Raw genomic sequence first — 21,497 nt, forward strand, 5'->3', positions numbered from 1 at the left:
AAAGCAACAACATGTTTGTTAGATCAAATACCAAGTAAGCTCTTAAAAGAAGTGTTCCCTGTAATCTCAGAACCTCTTCTTAATATTATTAACTCCTCACTATCCTCAGGACATGTCCCAAGAAACTTTAAAATGGTAGTTATCAAAATGCTTATTAAGAAGCCACAACTTAATCCTGGAGAATTGGCTAATAATAGACCGATTTCAAATCTCTCATTTATGTTGAAAACATATGTCGAAAATACTAGTACTGTGGTCTTCGGTCTGACCACAAACGGATGTTCACAAACATCGGGTCCACATCCCAAGCAACGGGTTTCACGGGTCCTCAAGCACTATCATGCTAACGCCACGATTGACCACTTAGGAGTCTACAAGTCCTTCAAAAGACTTAAAGAGGTTGCATTTTGGCCAACAATGTGGACTGATGTGAGGAGGTTTGTGAAGGGATGTAAGAAATGTCAGACGGACAGGAAACTCATCACTGTCACACATCTTATCCAACAAGATACTTCAAGGCAGAAAATGTCCTCTAAAAAGAGAAAATAGAAGAAGGGGAACAACTCCTGGGTAGATGCCCAAAGACCTAGGCTAAGACATGTTCAATGATTTTTGCCAACTGTGGGTTGTTTCTCAAGGGGGGGGGGTGGAGTATGGTGGAGTAAAAAAATGTGCACCGCTCCTATAAGGATCTGCCATCCAATTACCATGAGAGGGAGCTAGCACATAAAATGGCTGCTCATTTATGCACTGAGAGTGACAGGTATGTGGTGACACTGAGTTGTGTGCCATGCTGATGTGAGGAGGAAGAAAGTTTGCTATTGGTGTAGACTTGTGGAGTTAAGGAATGTTATTGGAGGAAAGAGAAACATAGAAACAACGAAGGGAGTAAATAAAGCAGTGCTCATCATTTGAAAGTGGCCTGAAAATTCAAAGCCATTGAATGCACCTGACTTGAAGTGGAGTGGCGTGAGTTGCAAGGAACTGCAAGCAGCCTAAGGACATGCCGAAGAGCTCAACTGTCAAGGTGTGATGGTGTGATGGAGAAAAGGGTCTCAAGTTGAAGCGCCAGACTGCTGGATCTTCAGACTTACCCAGTTGTGGACTCTCCCTCTTCATTCCAGCTGCACTGCCCATACACCTAAGGTACATCTAATCGCTCCAGACCCAGCGTACACGATTCACATACATACCAACCCAACTGAACTTTCACACTCTCATATATTTACGCACATACACACCCACTAACACACTGTGATAAACTTTGTTGTTTTGTATCGTTAATTGTGATTTGCTGTTATTGATCATATTTTGTTTGTGTAATTGGGAATTATTTGTCTTTGTTCATTTTCTGAAATAATATTGTTTTGCTGTGTTTACAGAAGAAAATACATTTAAGAAATCTTTCTTTACACACTTTTGTAACTGGTGGCTTTTAGAGCTATCCTGGGTTACGTTATTATTTTTGATAGACTTAAACCTGTCTGGCGCCCGATATCTTTCATGCAATTATTATTATTTAATTGAAGAATTTATTAAATTGTATTTTGGGTGCGCTACGGTTACAAAAGTAGTGTCCTCCCACCTATGTTAATTTCTACAGAGAAATAGTGTATATGAACAATTTCAGTCAGGATTTAGGCTCCATCACAGTACAGAAACTGCACTTATCTGAGTTACAAATTACTTGCTCTTATCATCTGATCGCGGCCACATTTCTCTCCAAGTGCTTTTAGATCTTAATGCTGCCTTCGACACCATAGATCAGAACATTATCTTGGATAGGCTTGAGAATTATGTTGGCATTTTTGGTCTTGAATTAGCATGGTTTTGGTCCTATTTATCAGACCGCTACCACTTTGTCTGTGCAAACGAAGAATTGTCAGATAAAACAAAACTTAAGTATGGAGTGCCAGAGGGATCAGTTTTAGGGCCCCTGCTTTTCTTATTATATATACTTCCCCTGGGAGATATTAACAGGAATAATGGAATAAGTTTCCACTGTTATGCCGAGGATACCCAACTTTATATTTCTTTGAAACCTGATGAAATTTCTCTCCAAATTAGCAGAGTGTATCAATGAAATCAAAGACTGGATGGCCAGAAATGTCCTCCTACTCAGTTCCGACAAAACAGAGGTACTAATTATTGGCCCAAAAACCTCATTCTTCCACCTCAGAAATATTGCTAAGTTATGACACATGCTCTCTGTTGCTGATGCAGAAAAACGAATTAATGCGTTCATGACCTCAAGACTGGATTACTGCAATGCATTACTGTGAGGATGTCCTGTAAGTTCAATAAATAAACTTCAATTGGTTCAAAAAGCAAACCAATAAATATGATAATATTTCATCCATCAACTCATAGCTCTGCTGCGTTTGTTAGGTCTGTTGGAACCTGAAACACTTCTCATAATCTGAAACACTTCTCATAATCAAAGGATCTCAACACTCCGCTCTCATATAGGTCACTGAGTGTTGTAACCCCCCTCACAATCCACTCTGACCAGCAGAAAGGGGACTTATTAATACATAATTTTGGGTTTAGCCATATGCTCGAGGCAACATTTAAATAAATGTCCGAATTAAACACTCTGGACACTTTTGTCCATACCGAGTGAAAATGCGAGATAACGGGGTGTAATTTAACTTCCCCGGTTAGTTTGATAGAAAAGAATTGTAATGGCGAAATAGAACTTCCTGTTCAATACAAAACCAGGGAGGGGCTCTCTCAGGTGGAAGAGACCAATGAGGCAAATGTCTGAGACCGACCGCATAATAATAAAACAAAATCTTGGGTAGACCTAGCCCACCTTTGTCAATTGGCCTATGCAGCTTACTGAAATGTAATCTGGGATGTTTACCATTCCAAATGAAGGATTTCGCCATGCTATCAAATTGCTTGAAATAAGCGAGGGGGACATCTATAAGGAGAGACTGTAGCAGGTAGTTGAATTTTGGAATACAATTCATTTTAACATTAACCTTCCCCATCATCGATATATGTAATGAAGCCCACCTGCCCACATCGCTCGAAAAACTTTTTATTAAAGGGTCAAAATTAACTCTAACTAAATCACACAAATTTGCTGAGAATAAAATACCAAATACTTAATGCCCTGTCACTGAAAGGCACCCGGCTGAAAAGCCATTATAGGGCAGTACGCTGTCAGAGCCAAAGCTTCGGATTTAGACCAATTAACTCTGTGTCCTGAGAACTTAGAAAAGGAATTAATAATTCTGTGGAGGCAAGGCATAGATCTAGAAGGGTCGGAGACGAATAATAAAATATCATCTGCGTAAAGCAGAAGCTTATGCGCCACACCTTCCCCATCACCCCTGGAAAATCATCTTCCTTTCTTATTACGGCTGTTAATGGTTCCAGGGCAAGACAGAGCAATAATGGGGAAAGAGGGCAGCCCTGCCGGGTGCCCCTATCCAGAGTAAAGTAATCTGAAATTAAGCCATTTGTTTGTACTCCCAAACCCATACATTTCCAAAATCTTAAAAAGATAATCCCATTCTTCCACATCAAATGCCTTTTCGGCATCAAGTGAGATGGCAGTGACCGGAGTCTGATCATTCGCCACTGACCACATTATATTGATGAAACGCCTAATGTTATCAGAAGAGCTATGGCCCTGAATAAACCCCACCTGATCTATACGTATAAGAGATGTCGTAACTTCATTTAATCGGTTAGCCAAAAGTTTTGACAATATTCTAATGTCTAGCTTGATCAGGGAAGTTGGACAGTAGCTCTTACACTCGCTTGGAACTTTGTCATTTTTAAGAAAGATGCGTTTCTTGAAGAAACACTATATCATATTTCTTATGTTTAAGAAAAGAAATAACCTTCCTTCTTTTTATGGGGTGCCCCAACCCATTCACATTCCATGTGGAGAGAGACAATCCACTCATACTAACATCTGACATTTTTACATATTAGAAAAAATAAATTGTGTCAAAAATAAAATTATAAAGACCACATTCCACATTAATGCAACAATCAAACCCTGCACCAAACAAACAGAAAAAAGACAAACGTGTGCATTAACCCCGTGCACGACAGCACCAACCTGCCTCCATCCCTCTACACTCAAACTCAAACAGTCCATGTACGCCATTGAGAACCCTCGCGACAACTTTGCTGTCGGATTGCTCAAGTCCAGAGTTTCTATACAAATTTTGTGAGACAGAATTACATAGCAGAAGAAAATCTATAAAACAAACTCCAGCCAATAGGTGGGATAAACACAAAGAACGTGTAGATTCATCCACATAACTGTCCCGAAGGTGTGTCCCTCTACAAAACAAGCTTCAGCCGCTAACAGAACCAGCACAAAAACAAAAAAACTTTCAGTTTCCTCAGGCAGTCAAATGAATGTTCAGTGAGCCGGCTGTTACACGAGTGCAACAAATGTCCTAATCACTCCAATGTCCTGCAAGAAATACACCACAAAACAAACTCAAACCGATAGGAGGCATAAGCACAAAGAACATGCAGATTCATCCACAACACTGTCCTGAAGGAGTGTTACTACACAAAACAAACTCCAGCTGCTAGGCGGAACCAGCAACAAAAGAAACAAAAAAGCCACTCAGTTTCCTCGGATGCTCAAGTAAACACTCAGTGAGTCAGGCCCACTCGGCGGCAAAGTGAGTATCACAGAATGACTTACTCCATTGACTCCATGAAGGACAACGCCTACTGGGGACATGCAAATACTCCTTGGCTATCCCTAGCATCCACTCCCAACCTGGCCGGGAATATCACTGCAAAAGCACCCTCCGTTGATGCAAGAGTTTCCTGCACTCCCCGAATCAATCACGTCTCTCCCCTCTCGAACTCACAAAGTCTGGGAACAATAAAATGCTGTGGTTCCTCCAAGAAAGCCTTCCTTTACTCCTCGCCTCGCGCAACACAAGATCTCCATGGGATGATCTCAGAAACTTGGCCAGAAACGACTGGGGCCTGTCTCCCTCAGCGGATCGCCGAGCCAGAACTCTGTGAGCTCGCTTGACCTCCAGCCCACGGCCCGCCATGTCGAGCAGACCCGGAAAGAGCCTGTCCAGAAATTCCACCACATTCCTACCCTTTGCTCGCTCAGGAATTCCAACAATTCGGACACCATTCTGTCGGCTACGACTCTCCATATCCTCCAACTTCTCCCAAACCTGCTCCAAGTCCACCTTGGTCGCCAGTGGTCCAGCAGCCAATTCCCTCTCCGATGACTCCAGACAATCGACCCGCCTCTCAACATCCACCACTCCTGTAATCATCCCAGTGAACCTCATCTCCATGGCAGTGATCAATCGACGCATCACAGCAAGCTCCTCCAAATCCGCAACGACCCCCATCAGCATCACCGACATGCTCAACAATTGTCGCTGAACTTCCTTCACCTCACCGGCCAAACCGACTCCTGGGCTCTCGGCCTGCTGCTCTGGGGCTTCAGCTTGAGCACATAAGTGTCTTTTAATGTCTCCAGAGCCCAAGGATTTTGAATTCTTTGACATATTGTCTTCCTAGAACAGTTAAGAGTCAGGGTGTATCGAGTCTCACCGGTTTATGACACAAAAAGTATTAAAACAAGCAAAGTGCGCAGAGCTCGCCATTCACACGTCCAAACCTCGCATGGTGCCATGTGACTCAGAGTTTGGGAACATTGTCAGAGCAGAAGGAAGCAAGTTTTCTTCTAGGATAACCTTTTACGTGGCTTGATTCATGCGTCCTTCACTAAGACGAATCTGCCCAATTCCAGCCTTGTTGAAGCACCCCCAGTACATCACTAATCCTCCACCAAATTTCACAGTGGGTGCGAGAAACTGTGGCTGGAAGGCCTCTCCAGGTCTCCTTATAACCATTAGACGACCAGGTGGAGGATCGGTGATGATCTGAGGGTGCTTCAGCAAGGCTGGAATCGGCCAGATTGTACAAGGTTATCCTGGAAGAAAACTTACTTCCTTCTGCTCTGATAATGTTCCCCAACACTGAGGATTGGTTTTTCCAGTATGACAATGCTCCATGTCACAAAGCCAAGAAACTAAGAGACTGCCAAAATGGCCCCTAAATTATGGTATGGCCCAGCTAAAAGAGAAGTTTGTTCATCTGCCTAAAATGTAACTGTCACAAAACAAGGGAGGGGGTCCAGGAAAACCCAACCTTTTAAACTTTTAATGTCATAAATTAAAGACTCTGCTCTGCTAACACCAAACAAATGAGCCAGAGGCCTGAAAAGAGTATTTTTAAAACTGCTCTGCTGGTGCCAAGGAGTCTGAGATGACCCACATCTGGCCAATAAAATGAACAAAGGAGACTTGTCCAGATAGCACATACCCCAAAACACTCATGTTAATAATTATTCACATGACTTGAAGACTACTCTTCTGAACAAACCCCCCATGCCATGAAATCTAAGACACACTCCATTGTCCTTCAATTTAACCAATTTGACACACTTAAAAATGAGACATTTTCTGTGTCACATGCTAAAAAAAGAGCTTGAAGACTTGAAGAAAGCAGGCTTTCTTTGAAATGATCCCTTTGTATTATCTTTTAGCAGGACAGGAAACTAATGCTCTGCTCATAACTTCAAATGTAAAATTGAACTTTCCAAGTGTATACACATATCAGCACATCTACTCTTAATCCAGGAACTTTGACACAATCTCAAAACTTACTTTACTGTAATTTTATCCTGTATATAATCTGCCAAAGTGCCTAGAACTGTCATTCAAGGTTTAACCTGATAATATACCCTGACAATCAAGTTTCTCATAATGTGTAATGTATTATCCATGTTGTAAAACCAATGAATTAACCATTATGTTTTTTAATCAAGTATTTTCATGTTTTGTTAATTGCACATTGAATATTCATGAAAGTATGTCATGTTTAGCATGTAAATGCTTGCCTGTTTATGTAGAGTATGATGATGTTAACAGATGTCATCTCTCTTGCACCGATTTCATTATAGAAAATGTATGATTAGAACATGTCATTTTTCGAGCATGAATTTTTAAGAATCTTTTATATAAAGGATTGTAAATCAACTTCAGAAGGAGGGACAGAGAGATGATCACATGGTATCTGAAAACACTTCTGATTGGCTCAAGGCACCTTTGGGGTGTGGCGAACCTCAGCTCAACAAAACCTCCCCACAAAGGAAGAACTAGTCTCTCTTCTGCGTGCTCTTGCATCCTCGCTTCTTCTTCCCTCATGGCTCTTAGCCCTTCTTCGGCTGGCTTCGCATCGGCACTGCATTGCCAGGTTCCGCACAATGTAAAGTCCAGGAAAGTTCGGAATGAAAAGTTCTGTGGAAGCTCTTCTCTTCTCTGCGCTATGACTCACACATGTGACAGGGAGTCACAAGTCTCCCTTGCGGGAGGCCTCGCTTCAAAGCCCCGACTCATCATTCCAGCAACTAACTATCCACAATCTTAACAGAGGTCCAAAACATTGACGGAACAAACATAACTTTCTACAAAGAGTCAAAAAAACAAAGCAATGCAAGGAAACGCAAGTACATCTCCAACTTTCGCTGAAAGTGCTGGTGTCTCTTTAATATAATTTGAGGAACCCAATTGCAAATCAAGTTAGACTAAATTAAGTATCGATGGTTCTCAAGGCATTGTCTATAGAATTCATAAAGTTAAATTTTTCTATACAGATCATTTCATACTCCTTCTGTTACAGCTCACTCACCAACCTGTTTTCATGTTTGTCTATATATGTTAGTTAGTTTGATGTTTTAGATTAGCAATAAAGTCTTGTTCATATTCAATGATAATTTGACTGTTGTATATTTTGATAAATAATCTCATCACTTGATTTTTTAAAAGATCTGTGCTCCGAAGTTCGAACCCTTATCTAAACATATTTGTGCTAATATTTTCAATAGCCATGAGAATAGTATTACTCTAAAGAGTTAACAGCTGTGTCATATCAACTCAGCGTGGCCGAGTGATTAGACGTATACTGTAATTCTTTCAATAAGTGAATTATTCATAATTCCCTTATTAAGCTAATTCCTTACATATTAATTGTGATCGGATACAATGAGCCCATTGTATTACATTTTAAATGGTGGAGAATTTTATTCAGATTTACAATCTGATCATTTGTCATTTATCCTTCTTATAATGGTGATCAAACGTGACTAATTCTATTACACAATTGCCTATGTATTATTGTTGGAGATATGCAAAGTCGCCTACATAATTTAATTCCTAACACACATAATATATTATTGGTGAAGGTACGTGGGCACTTTAATCCATACCGTGTACATTTATACTACCAAATTTTCCCTACAAAGGTGTGGATGGAGGACCACCGGACCAAGACCGTCATGACCAGCCCAATCTCCAGACCTGAACCCCATTGAAAACCTCTGTAATGTGATCAAGAGGAAGATGGATGGCCACAAGCCATCAAACAAAGCCGAGCTGGTTGAATTTTTGTGCCAGGAGTGGCATAAAGTCACCCAACAGCAATGTGAAAGACTGGTAGAGAGCATGCCAAGACGCATGAAAGCTGTGATTGAAAATCAGGGTTATTCCACCAAACATTTTTGAACTCTTCCTAAGTTAAAACATTAGTATTGTGTTGTTTAAAAATGAATATGAACTTGTTTTCTTTGCATTACTCTAGGTCTGAAACACTGCATCTTTTTTGTTATTTTGACCAGTTGTCATTTTTGGCAAATAAATGCTCTAAATGACAATATTTTGCTTTGTAATTTGGGAGAAATGTTATCAGTACTTTATAGAATAAAACAAAAATGTTCATTTTACTCAAACACGTACCTATAAACAGTAAATCTAGAGAAACTGATAATTTTGCAGTGGTCACTTAATTTTTCCCAGAGCTATATATATATATATATATATATATATACAGGTGCTGGTCATATAATTAGAATATCATCAAAAAGTTGATTTATTTCACTAATTCCATTCAAAAAGTGAAACTTGTATATTATATTCATTCATTACACACAGACTGATATATTTCAAATGTTTATTTCTTTTAATTTTGATGATTATAACTGACAACTTAGGAAAATCCCAAATTCAGTATCTCAGAAAATTAGAATATTACTTAAGACCAATACAAAGAAAGGATTTTTAGAAATCTTGGCCAACTGAAAAGTATGAACATGAAAAGTATGAGCATGTACAGCACTCAACACTTAGTTGGGGCTCCTTTTGCCTGAATCACTGCAGCAATGCGGCGTGGCATGGAGTCGATCAGTCTGTGGCACTGCTCAGGTGTTATGAGAGCCCAGGTTGCTCTGATAGTGGCCTTCAGCTCTTCTGCATTGTTGGGTCTGGCATATCGCATCTTCCTCTTCACAATACCCCATAGATTTTCTATGGGGTTAAGGTCAGGCGAGTTTGCTGGCCAATTAAGAACAGGGATACCATGGTCCTTAAACCAGATACTGGTTGCTTTGGCACTGTGTGCAGGTGCCAAGTCCTGTTGGAAAATGAAATCTGCATCTCCATAAAGTTGGTCAGCAGCAGGAAGCATGAAGTGCTCTAAAACTTCCTGGTATACGGCTGCGTTGACCTTGGACCTCAGAAAACACAGTGGACCAACACCAGCAGATGACATTGCACCCCAAACCATCACTGACTGTGGAAACTTTACACTGGACCTCAAGCAACGTGGATTGTGTGCCTCTCCTCTCTTCCTCCAGACTCTGGGACCCTGATTTCCAAAGGAAATGCAAAATTTACTTTCATCAGAGAACATAACTTTGGACCACTCAGCAGCAGTCCAGTCCTTTTTGTCTTTAGCCCAGGCGAGACGCTTCAGACGCTGTCTGTTGTTCAAGAGTGGCTTGACACAAGGAATGCGACAGCTGAAACCCATGTCTTGCATACGTCTGTGCGTAGTGGTTCTTGAAGCACTGACTCCAGCTGCAGTCCACTCTTTGTGAATCTCCCCCACATTTTTGAATGGGTTTTGTTTCACAGTCCTCTCCAGGGTGCGGTTATCCCTATTGCTTGTACACTTTTTTCTACCACATCTTTTCCTTCCCTTCACCTCTCTATTAATGTGCTTGGACACAGAGCTCTGTGAACAGCCAGCCTCTTTTGCAATGACCTTTTGTGTCTTGCCCTCCTTGTGCAACGTGTCAATGGTCGTCTTTTGGACAACTGTCAAGTCAGCAGTCTTCCCCATGATTGTGTAGCGTACAGAACTAGACTGAGAGACCATTTAAAGGCCTTGCAGGTGTTTTGAGTTAATTAGCTGATTAGAGTGTGGCACCAGGTGTCTTCAATATTGACCCTTTTCACAATATTCTAATTTTCTGAGATACTGAATTTGGGATTTTCCTTAGTTGTCAGTTATAATCATCAAAATTAAAAGAAATAAACATTTGAAATATATCAGTCTGTGTGTAATGAATGAATATAATATACAAGTTTCACTTTTTGAATGGAATTAGTGAAATAAATCAACTTTTTGATGATATTCTAATTATATGACCAGCACCTGTATATATATTAGGGGTGTAACGGTACATATATTCGTCCCGAACCGTCACGGTACTGACGTCATGTTTCGGTGCATGCAGTCAGACAAAGAATACATCTGTGTCAGTCACAGGCGATCCACACTCTAATCCAGAAGGGGGCGCGCGCGGTAATGCAACGCTGTTTGCTAACCACCACAACAGGAAAAAGAGCAGAAGAAGAGACCACCTATGCACCAAACCAAAAGAAGAATGTCTTCTCCTAAAGTTTTATTTTTCATTATTCTATTTATTTTGTACTTTTATAACACAAGAGATGTTTTTCAGTTTTGTCACTGATTGTGACCAAATACCTTTTGTTTTTTTATCAACCCTACAAAAAAATATGACCTATGCAAGAGTGCATTCTGTTTACTGCTCAGTGCTTAATACACTAAAGGAGGCTATACTGTACCAACTACGTCAGGGGGGACTAAATGCCGCTAGGTGGAACAAACTGTAATTTGTACCAAACTCGTATCGAAGCGTGACCCCAAAACCAAGATATGTACCGAACCGTGACTTCTGTGTCCTGTTACACCCCTAATATATATATATATATATATATATATATATATATATATATATATATATATATATATATATATACACGTATATACACCGATCAGCCACAACATTAAAACAACATGCCTAATATCGTGTAGGTCACCCTCGTGCCGCCAAAACAGAGGCATGGACTCCACAAGACCTCTGAAGGTGTCCTGTGGTATCTGGCACCTAGATGTTAGCAGCATATCCTTTAAGTACAGTAAGTTGCGAGGTGGGGCCTCCATGGATCGGACTTGTTGGTCCATCACAACCCATAGATGCTCAATCAGATTGAGATCTGGGGAATTTGGAGGCCAAGTCAACACCTTTAACTCTTTGTCATGTTCCTCAACCATTCCTGAATAATTTTTGCAGTGTGGCAGGATGCATTATGCTGCTGAAAGAGGCCCCTGCCATCAGGGAATACCGTTGCCATGAAGGGGTGTACGTGGTCTGCAACAATCTTTAGGTAGGTGGTACACATCAAAGTAACATCCACATGAATGCCAGAACCCAAGTTTTCCCAGCAGAACATTGCCCAGAGCATTACACTGCCTCTGCCGGCCTGACTTCTTCCCATGGTGCATCCTGCTGCCATCTCTTCCCCAGGTAAATGATGCACCTGGCCGTCCACATGATCTAAAAGAAAACGTGATTCATCAGACTAGGCCACCTTCTTCCATTGCTCCATGGTCCAGTTCTGATGCCCACATGCCCACTGTAGGTGCTTTCGGCGGTGGACAGGGGTCAGCATGGGCACTCTGACCGGTCTGTGTCTACGCAGCCCCATACACAGCAAGCTGCAATGCACTGTGTGTTCTGACACCTTTCTATCATGGTCAGCATTAAGTTTTTCAGCAATTTGTTTTACAGTAGCTCTTCTGTGGGATCGGACCAGACAGGCTAGCCTTCACTCCTCACATGCATCAGTGAGCCTTGGGCGCCCATGACCAGTTCACTGGTTATCCTTCCTTGGACCACTTTTGGTAGGTACTAACCACTGCATACCGGGAACACCCCACAAGACCTGCCGTTTTGGAGATGTTCTGACCCAGTCGTCTAGCCATCACAGTTTGGCCCTTTTCAAAGTCGCTCAGATCCTTACGCTTGTCCATTTTTCCTGCTTCCAACACATTAAATTCAAGAACTGACTGTTCACTTGCTGCCTGATATATCCCACCTCTTGACGGGTGCCATTGTAACAAGATAATAAATGTTATTCACTTCACCTGTCAGTGGTTTTAATGTTGTGGCTGATCAGTGTATATACTAATTTACATATATATATATATATATATATATATATATATATATATATATATATATATATATATATATACATATAGTATATACACACACACACAAGATATGAAGTTGGAGATATTTGTATTATATTTGTAAGTTTTTGTGTATATATATATATATATATATATATATATATATATATATATATATATATATATATATATATATATGTAAATTAGTATATACACTGATCAGCCACAACATTAAAACCATATATATATACATACACACACAAGATATGAAGTTGGAAACACAAAGTATGTGCTGATGGGGCAGTTTCCATGTAGTCGCAGTTTTCTTTCCATGTTTTCTCGCTTCAATTTAGAGCACTTCATTTTCTAATCAAAATAACAAAATATGCGCTGAGGCGAGGATAAAAATATGGATGAATATTGTCAATGATTAAATATTTAGAAACTTCCTACAAGAGTGTTAAAAAAAGAAAAGAAAAAGAAGAGTGTAAAGAAAAATATCAGCAACCATTTGCAAAGATTTTTGCAGATAACCGATAGTTCCAAAAAGTAACAATCAGCACTGATTAATAGTAAAATGGATGTATCAGTCTACCTCTAAATGACATGGCCCTCATACAAGCCACAGTTCTTCTGAGGATTTTGTAGGCAATAGGCATACAAGTACAGCTGTTTGTCAAGATTAAGTTTCAATAACATTGTAAGGGGGTTCAGTGGAAAGGAGGAGGCGAGAACCAGCTTGACAACTTAAATAATAATTTAATGAACAACTTAAACACACAACCAAAAACACACAGCACAGCTGTCTGCAATTCTCTCTCTCTCTCGAACTGTTGTCCCCGGCCGCCTTTAACCCTCGCGCGCCCCATCAGGTTGATTGGGGACCGGGTGTGTCTCATTCCAGCCCGGCCCGCCCTCCTCGGCTCTATAAACATTTACAGTATTATCATAAATATAATAACAGCAAAAAAAACTGATAATTGTCACACTTCAAATGTTTTTTAGGCTTGACCAACTAATGCACATACTCATTCTAGAGTAAACAAACAGCCAATGCCTCCATTATTGGCTCTTTCAACTGAAAGGCATACTTTCCTTTATTCCTTCAGCCTCCAAATTGAGTACTGAGTAATGATTTCTCACATTCATTTTTAAGGAGTGGTCTGTCTCTACCTCATACTGTCTTACACATTAAACATGTTTACAGTTTCATAATTCAGGCCAGATTTTCTGCTTGATATTCTGTCTCAATATGCACCATACAGTAAAGCAGTGGTTCTCAATATTTTTTGGTCACGCCCCCCTTTGAAACAAGAAAACTTTTGCGCACCCACACCCATCTCAAAAACGTCATCCATATCACTTGTGCCTTAATTTAAATTATTCTGAAGCCATTCGATAGTGCTGTGTGAGGAACAGACCAAAATTTAAGTATCAATTCATCTTTTCCCCAATTTGAAACTGGTGCATGCGAGACATCTTTGTTTACATAAGTGCAGCTGTGAGTGCACCTGACACTGACTAAACGCTTTGGGCTGTGGAAAGCTCCATGCAGGAAGCACTGCGGTGCCTGACGAAAGTTAAAAAAGGCAGGAGAAAAGGTAGAGGAGAAGAAATCGTGCACATTGGTTCTTCCGTGTATTGTCACAAATTTTGTTGAATGTGTGTGAAGTGATTTGAGAACGGGTCAGTCTTCCACGCCCCCCCCACAATAACTCTACACCCCCACCACGGGGTGCATCCCACACTTTGAGAACCACTGCAGTAAAGCACAAACATGTGACAAGACTTCCAAATGAGGTGATTACAGCTCTCTCACCTGTCTTTACCAGTCTCCTTCTTGAATACAGTGTCGCAGTAATTCATGCGCTCTTCTGTGGTGACGTAGATGCGAGCCTGTGGGTAGTTATCCACCGCCTGCCGCAGCATGTTGTACACAATGCCCTTGCCATCCTGCCTCATGTTGCGTAAGGGTCCCCACACCACATAAACAGTCTCGTTCCCCTGGCCAAAGAAGTGCTGGGGCTTTTGGATTAGCAGTGGAACACTGGTGTGGGACACCACCCTCAGGTCCGTCCTGCGTCCTACATCCATCTCAAAGCCCCTTGTGGGTGCGTTGTTCATTCTCCATATGCAGGAGGACTGGTCGATCTCTGCCCCGGCTTCACGCCCCAACATCTGGCCAGAGCTGGACACTATACTACACACCTCACAATTGAGCTTCAGTGGCTAGAAGAGAAAAGAAAATGTTTTTTTAAATCATTCATGCAAGCTTCCATATTCTATTTTGACTATGTACAGTATAATAAAATAATAAAAAATGCTTTACGTTATATCAACTTTTATCGATTATGATAAGATGAAATTATAGTTTCCTGAAAATGCTAGGTAAGACAAATTATTTCATACATCTTTATTTAAAGGATTAGTTCACCCAAAAATAACAATTCCGCCATTACTTACTCACTTGAATGTCATTTAGTATGAGTTTGGAATGAATGTTTTTGAGTAAATATTGACAGAATTTATATTTTTGGGTAAACTAATTATTTAAGTATGCTTTATCAACTAAAGGAAGCATAGAAGATTTGTGTGGATATTTGTACAGAACTTAATAATTAGCTTCCTGCTAAACCCAAGCTAAAAACAAGAAAACGTATTTCCCTCCTGTGTACACCAGCCAAATAGTATGTCTGCTTTGTCTGTTGGAAAGCTATACTCTTAAACTGTGAACATGCTGGCAGAGTGTGAAATGAATACTGTTTCTCTAAGCCAATGACTTGGGAGACAGCACCTTTTAACACTTACCTCTACTAACCGGCAATGTAATGACTAATCATCAGCACTGTGGCATTAAATCTATCATCCTGGTCTTTCTATTTATTCGCCTAGAATACCAAAGGTATGCTGAGTGCCGTGAGATTGCCCTAACAAATTAGAGCATGTTGGCTCTGCTTGGCTGATCTGCAAATCTGAGCACAAATGACTATTGCTCTAGACAGGATAATGGTGGTGGGGACCGATCAATAGCTTATGACTGACCAGCAGATCAGTAACAATTAGGCAGTAATTTGAGGTTTGTCTCTCTCTTTCTCTGTTGTCTCAGTGTCAAAAGCGACAGTGACTCAGTGGTCACCTTATCTGTTCTTTGTGCCCAAAAGAATAATGTGACTAATGTAATGTTTTTTTTTTTACTATTCATCTCAAGATTGGACAACTGCAATGCTTTAAAACTTAAACTTCCAATGCTTGCATTTAGAACCACCTCTGTGGCAGAACCTTCCTCCCTACACACTCTTCTACAAAACAATGGACAAGTTGCAACTCCAATCTCCCATTCAGTGGAGACTGAGAGACATTTCAGTGCAACTTTGGCCTCTCACCTGTCCTTCTATTAACACTCAGTCTGTCTCAACATCCCGCTAGACAGTACATATACAACTCACACTGATATACACATATCGATTGGCTGGCTGGACCAGGAACGCACTGTCATTGAGTTGATAGCCAATAAAGCGTTTGGGAGCATCTGGACTATGCCTGGATATCAAACACCAATCTGGGCAGAATAAAAACAAATGGTGGAAAAAAACACACACAATAAAGTGACCTTTTGAACATACTAGACAAGGCTATTTAATGTGAACCCAAGAAATATGCTAAAAAATACAGAAAGAAATCCAATACGTTCAGAAATCTGTGATGCTTCTCATAAAAGTAAAAAAACAGTTTTTACATAATACACTGTAAGATTGTCTTATCATACAGCTTTTTTTTCTAACAGTACAACATGATGAAAAGGCAGCACTGTTTGTGCATATCGTTTATGTTAACGATTCATAGGACTATTTTATGGTGACTGTTTCATGCAATAATTGTCTGTTCCCTATCTGTCACTCACTCGATGTTGTGTCGATGTAGTGACACTAGGGGTCACTCTTGGGAGCCCAAACACGCTTTTTTTAAAAAGGCCAATGGGAATTGGCGAGTGGAATTTGCATGCCACTCCCCCGGACATACGGGTATAAAAGGAGCTGGTATGCAACCACTCGTTCAGATTTTCTCTTCAGAGCCGAGCGGTTGTGTTCAGCGAGCTGAATTACTCTGCCGATCCATTCACCTCGAAAAGCTGTTGGATTTACGGCGCATTACAGCAGCTTCTTCCCCTCTTGCACTGGTGAAGTGCAGAGAACGCCCCTGGGCACTTCAGCAGCTAAAAGAGTATATTCTTCCTACTAAAAGAGTATATTTTCCCTTCTTAAAAGAGTGGCATTAATGGAGAGCGTCTTTTTAAAGATGCCTCTCCGTTTGTGTGTATTTCCTGGTTGCGGTCGTTACCTCTCCACTTCCGATGGCCACAATCGCGGTCTTACATGCTTGGGCGCTGCCCATGCGGAGACAGCGTTCGTGGATGGGTCATGTTCTCACTGCGAGGGCGTGACCATGGCAACATTGCGGTCACGGTTTTTCCTTCGTTAGAGGGAATGACCACCCCAGCGGCTTCCCGCCTTGGTCCTTCTACCTACGGGTTTGAGGCCACGTCGGTTAGCACTGGGGGTGATTTGGGGACCCCAATGGGAGCCACTCCGCTGGGTAACTCCCCACAGACCTCCCATTCCCCAGTACGCTCGTTTGCCCCGCTGGGATGAGACCGCCGGCTCATCTCAGGGCGAGTTCGCGATCTCGTTTTGCCGCTCGTGAAGTGGATGAGCTCTCGATTGCAGCATCGGAGAGCGAGCTGTCCAGTCTGACACTGAGGACTCGACTGGGCTCCCACCTTCGGGTGTGGTCACCAAGTCACAGCCTGACGTGCAGCTGGCAGCCATGCTTGCCCGGGCGGCTGCGTGTGTTGGGCTGGAGTGGAACCCTCCACCCCCCTGAACCCTAGCAGCCTGACAATTGGTTCCTGGGCCCGGAGTGCTGCTCATGGCCGCACCCTGCCCCGGTCCCTTTCTTCCGAGAGGTGCATGAGGAGCTCACAAGGTCATGGCGGGCACCTTTCACTGCCTGGACCCGGTCTCTGAGCTCCTTCGCTCTCACTACCCTCGATGGTGGGGCTGCCAGGGGGTACTCAGCGATTCCCCAGGTGGATAAGGCAGTTGTGCCACCTGGCGGGGCCACCTGAGACCCCCGTCCAGTGCCTGTAGGGTTATGTCATCTCTGGCGGCTGAGGCCTGCGGTGCCGCTGGACAGACCACCTCCGCCCAGCATGCCATGGCTCTCCTGCAAGTGCACCAAGCCAAGGTGCTAAGAGAACTGCACAAGGGTAGTTCTGACCCGGGATTGATGCAGGAGCTGCGCTCGGCGACCGACCTTGCTCTCTGGGCGATGAAGGTCACGGCGCGGTCTCTCAGGCAGGCAATGTCCACCCTGGTGGTCCAGGAGTGCCACCTATGGCTCAACCTGTTCGAGATGAGAAAGGCTGACAAGGCACGGTTCCTTGACGCCCCCATTTCCCAGGTCAGCCTGTTTGGCGACACCGTCGAGGACTTCGCCCAGCAGTTCTCGGCAGTGAAGAAGCAGACGGAGGCTATACAGCACATCCTGCCCCGGCACGGCTCAAGACCCCGCACCGCCCCCACGGCCCGGTCCCAGCATGGAGCCCACTGCAGGAAGCAGACGCCACCTGTCTCACGGCCAGCCACCAAGAACCCAAGGAAGGCTTCGAAGCGCCCCTGAGACAGGCGACCCAGGGACAAGGAGACCCGCTTCTATGGAGCTGGTGGACAGACCACTCCATCCCCCGGTGGAGGGCCGGGAGGAGAATCTTTTGTTTTATGCCGTCAGTTGAGATTAAGGAACTCTCTTTGAAGACTGCCCTCCTGACTGCATTCACTTCCATCAAGAGGGTAGGGGACCTGCAGTCGTTCTCTGTCAGCGAATCGTGCCTGGAGTTCGGTCCGAGTTACTCTCACGTGATCCTGAGACCCCGACCAGGCTATGTGCCCAAGGTTCCCATGACCCCTTTTAGGGATCAGGTGGTGAACCTGCAAGCACTGCCCCAGGAGGAGGCAGACCCAGCCTTGGCGTTGCTGTGTCCGGTGCATGCTTTACACATCTATTTGGATCACATGCAGAGCTTTAGAAGCTCCGAGCAGCTCTTTGTCTGCTTTGGTGGACAGCGGAAAGGAAGCGCTGTCTCCAAACAGAGGATCACCCACTGGGTTGTTGATGCCATCATGATGGTATATCACGCTCAGAATGTGCCGCCCTCCGTGGGGTTACGAGCCCACTCTACTAAGAGTGTAGCGGCCTCCTGGGCCCTGACCAGTGGCGCCTCTTTGGCAGACATCTGCAGAGCAGCGGGCTAGGCAACACCCAACACCTTTGCGAGGTTCTAAAATCTCCGGGTTGAGCCGGGTTAGTCCTGTGTATTGAAAGGTACGAGCAGGTAAGTTCCGGGACAGCTAGCCGGGTGTACCGTTTGCACCTAGCGCCTTTCCCCTCCCTTGAGGTGAAGACGTGCCCTTTTGACTCCCAGTCGTGTTTACAAGCTGTGATCCCTGGATGACTTTCCTCCTTAGCCCTGTGACAGACGAGTTTGCTGAGAAACTCGCTGCTGGCACATTACATGTGCTAATTAGGCCTTGTACTGTGGTAGGTGCTCCACATGCGCTGGTTCCCCATAGGTGACCCCATGTGAAATCTTCCGCTAAATCATTTCCCTGTTGGTAAACTGCGTCTTCCTTGTGCAGAGGCCCCTCTGTCCCCGGTCACCATGTTTGTAGAAACTCCTCCCCCCTCGGGTAGGACCTACCATGCGAATTCTCCACATGACATACTTCCGACAAGACTCGATAAGACCATGTGACTTATTTCCAATCAAAATACACCCCCCCCCCCCCCCCCCCGGGGCGGGGTCTCTGAGGTGTCTTCCCCATGGGAGTGACCCTCCCCCACCCCCCACCGACATAGACATTTATGGCCCCCAGTCGGTTAACAAATTCCACTCTTTTTGGGGAGAAAAGAGGAAAAAAGGCCACGGCTGGGCTAGCCTGTCCCAATTTGTTGGGCAGTCGACTTGTTCCCGAAGGACCGTTTGACGCTCATAAGAGTGTTGGGGGAGATTATGTGATGGCCTGGTGCACTGGCTACGAGGCACACAGCCGTCTGCCCGTCTCGCACCGCCAGTTCTCGTAACACAGTTCAGCTAGTTGTGGCGTTTTGTATAAGGACACCTAGTTTCACTACATCGACACTACTTCAAGTGAGTGACAGATAGGGAACGTTCTGGTTACTTTCGTAACCTCCGTTCCCTGATGGAGGGAACGAGACGTTGTGTCCCTCTTGCCACAACACTGAACTACCCGCTGAAATGGCCGGGACTTTGTCTTGGCTCCTCAGCACAAAACCTGAATGAGTGGTTGCATACCAGCTCCTTTTATCCCGTATGTCTGGGGGAGTGGCATGCAAATTCCACTCGCTAATTCCCATTGGCCTTTTTTCAAAAAGCAGAGGTGTTTGGGGCTCCCAAGAGTGACCCCCTAGTGTCACTACATCGACACAACTTCTCGTTCCATCCATCAGGGAACGGAGGTTACGAAAGTAACCAGGACGTTTTGATTTAAAGCCCCATGCAGAGTTCAGCACCTCTGGATTTGTTATATCAGACTGAAAACAAGGTCATCACAGAGAGGGAGTCCAAATATACATAGCAATGACTAACGCTGTTATGAAGCAGACCAGTGCTTTTATCATAAAAATTGTGCGGGCAGTTTAAGACCCAACACATTTGTCATATACATTTTTTTTTTTCATACTACCTTGGAAATGAGTGATTACATAAACAAATGTTTTGCATAGCAGCATTGTTAGACATGGTTACACAAACCTTTTTGGAAAAATGAATGATGGCCTTTTTAAAAGTATCCAAACATGTCTTGTGCAAGCCTGGAAACCTGGGATTTTAATTACATTAATTTTCATTTAATTTTGTTCTGAATAAAATACTGTGTAGTACTGTAATTACTGCACTATTTAATTCTCTCACAATGCTTAAAAATGCTGAGAGACAAAAGAGGCAGAGTGAGAGAAAAAGAGAGAGAGGATTCATTTGGCATTCAAACTTCAAACCAGAGATGGAATACAATGCATAAGACTACTGCATAGGCCCCTGATAAACTGAAACTAAAGTGTGCTTAACAAATAAGCACAAAATTTATTTCACCAACACTTCACCCAAAATGACAAATATATATATATATATATATATATATATATATTACATTATATTCTTTCTTTTGTGAAACACAAAAGGAGATCTTAGGAAGAATGTCTTCTGAATGCGCTTCTGTCAAAGTTCTAAGAATGACATAAAAAGCACTATTAACTGGTGGGCTATATTCCAAGTCTTCTGAAACCATGCAATAGCTTTGTTTGAGACTGAAATTTAAATAGTTATTCACTGCCATAGCTCCCAGCTCTCTTTTGTGGTCTTGTTTTTAAACATGTCATATGGCAACCGGTCAAGTAACCAGTATCGGCACTCCCTATACGCATATTACGCAGTCTACGTAGGGCACCAACTCCCTAGGGGGGCATCACAAACTCCACTGCACATAACATGTAATTCAAGGACCCGATAGCAGTCATGGAACACAATCGATCGCCTCGTGCTCACACTTTCGTATCCATAACAAGAGAAAAATACAGTAGAATCATAAACAGTTGCAAATGAGTCATTAGTATCTGAGGATTGTACAAAGTTTCTGGTTCTTTCTAAAAGCCCATATGGCAAAGCATTAATTTTGTTGGCACTGCTTAGAAAGGCGCATCTAAGTTAATTCCACTTTCCTTTGATGCCATAATAAAATTTAGAAGTCTTAACAGAATACATAAACACTTTTAATTCATAAACATCTTGTTTATAATCAAAATGTGCATAACTTCTCTGCAATATTTTAGTATATTTGACTGAATTGTAAAAAAACACACAAAAAAACACTTTGCACAGACTGTATATATATTTAATGTGAAATCTACTGGATACAAATGTTCAGGAAAAATGGCGTGACGAAAATCTCGTCTTCAGCAGAGTGCTCGAGTACTGAATGCATGCAGCCCGATTTTTCTAACCGTGCATCTTTGAACGTGCAGAATACGCATGCGCCTGGAATTAGGCAATACTCAAATTTGAGCCA

At 42.8% G+C, this 21,497-nt stretch overlaps 1 protein-coding gene across 1 annotated transcript in view; it reads right to left on the reverse strand.

Annotated features, from left to right (window-relative positions):
• The window catches only part of LOC127440346 (alpha-N-acetylgalactosaminide alpha-2,6-sialyltransferase 3-like), a 141,359-nt gene that overhangs the window by 65,044 nt on the left and 54,818 nt on the right, over positions 1-21,497 (reverse strand). The window contains exon 3 of the mRNA XM_051696885.1: positions 14,177-14,586. Within this exon, the coding sequence (XP_051552845.1) occupies positions 14,177-14,586 (410 nt within the window). The remainder of the gene's footprint in view (positions 1-14,176; positions 14,587-21,497) is intronic.

This window comes from Myxocyprinus asiaticus, chromosome 5 (genome assembly GCF_019703515.2).
Source record: "Myxocyprinus asiaticus isolate MX2 ecotype Aquarium Trade chromosome 5, UBuf_Myxa_2, whole genome shotgun sequence".
Lineage (NCBI taxonomy): Eukaryota > Metazoa > Chordata > Actinopteri > Cypriniformes > Catostomidae > Myxocyprinus > Myxocyprinus asiaticus.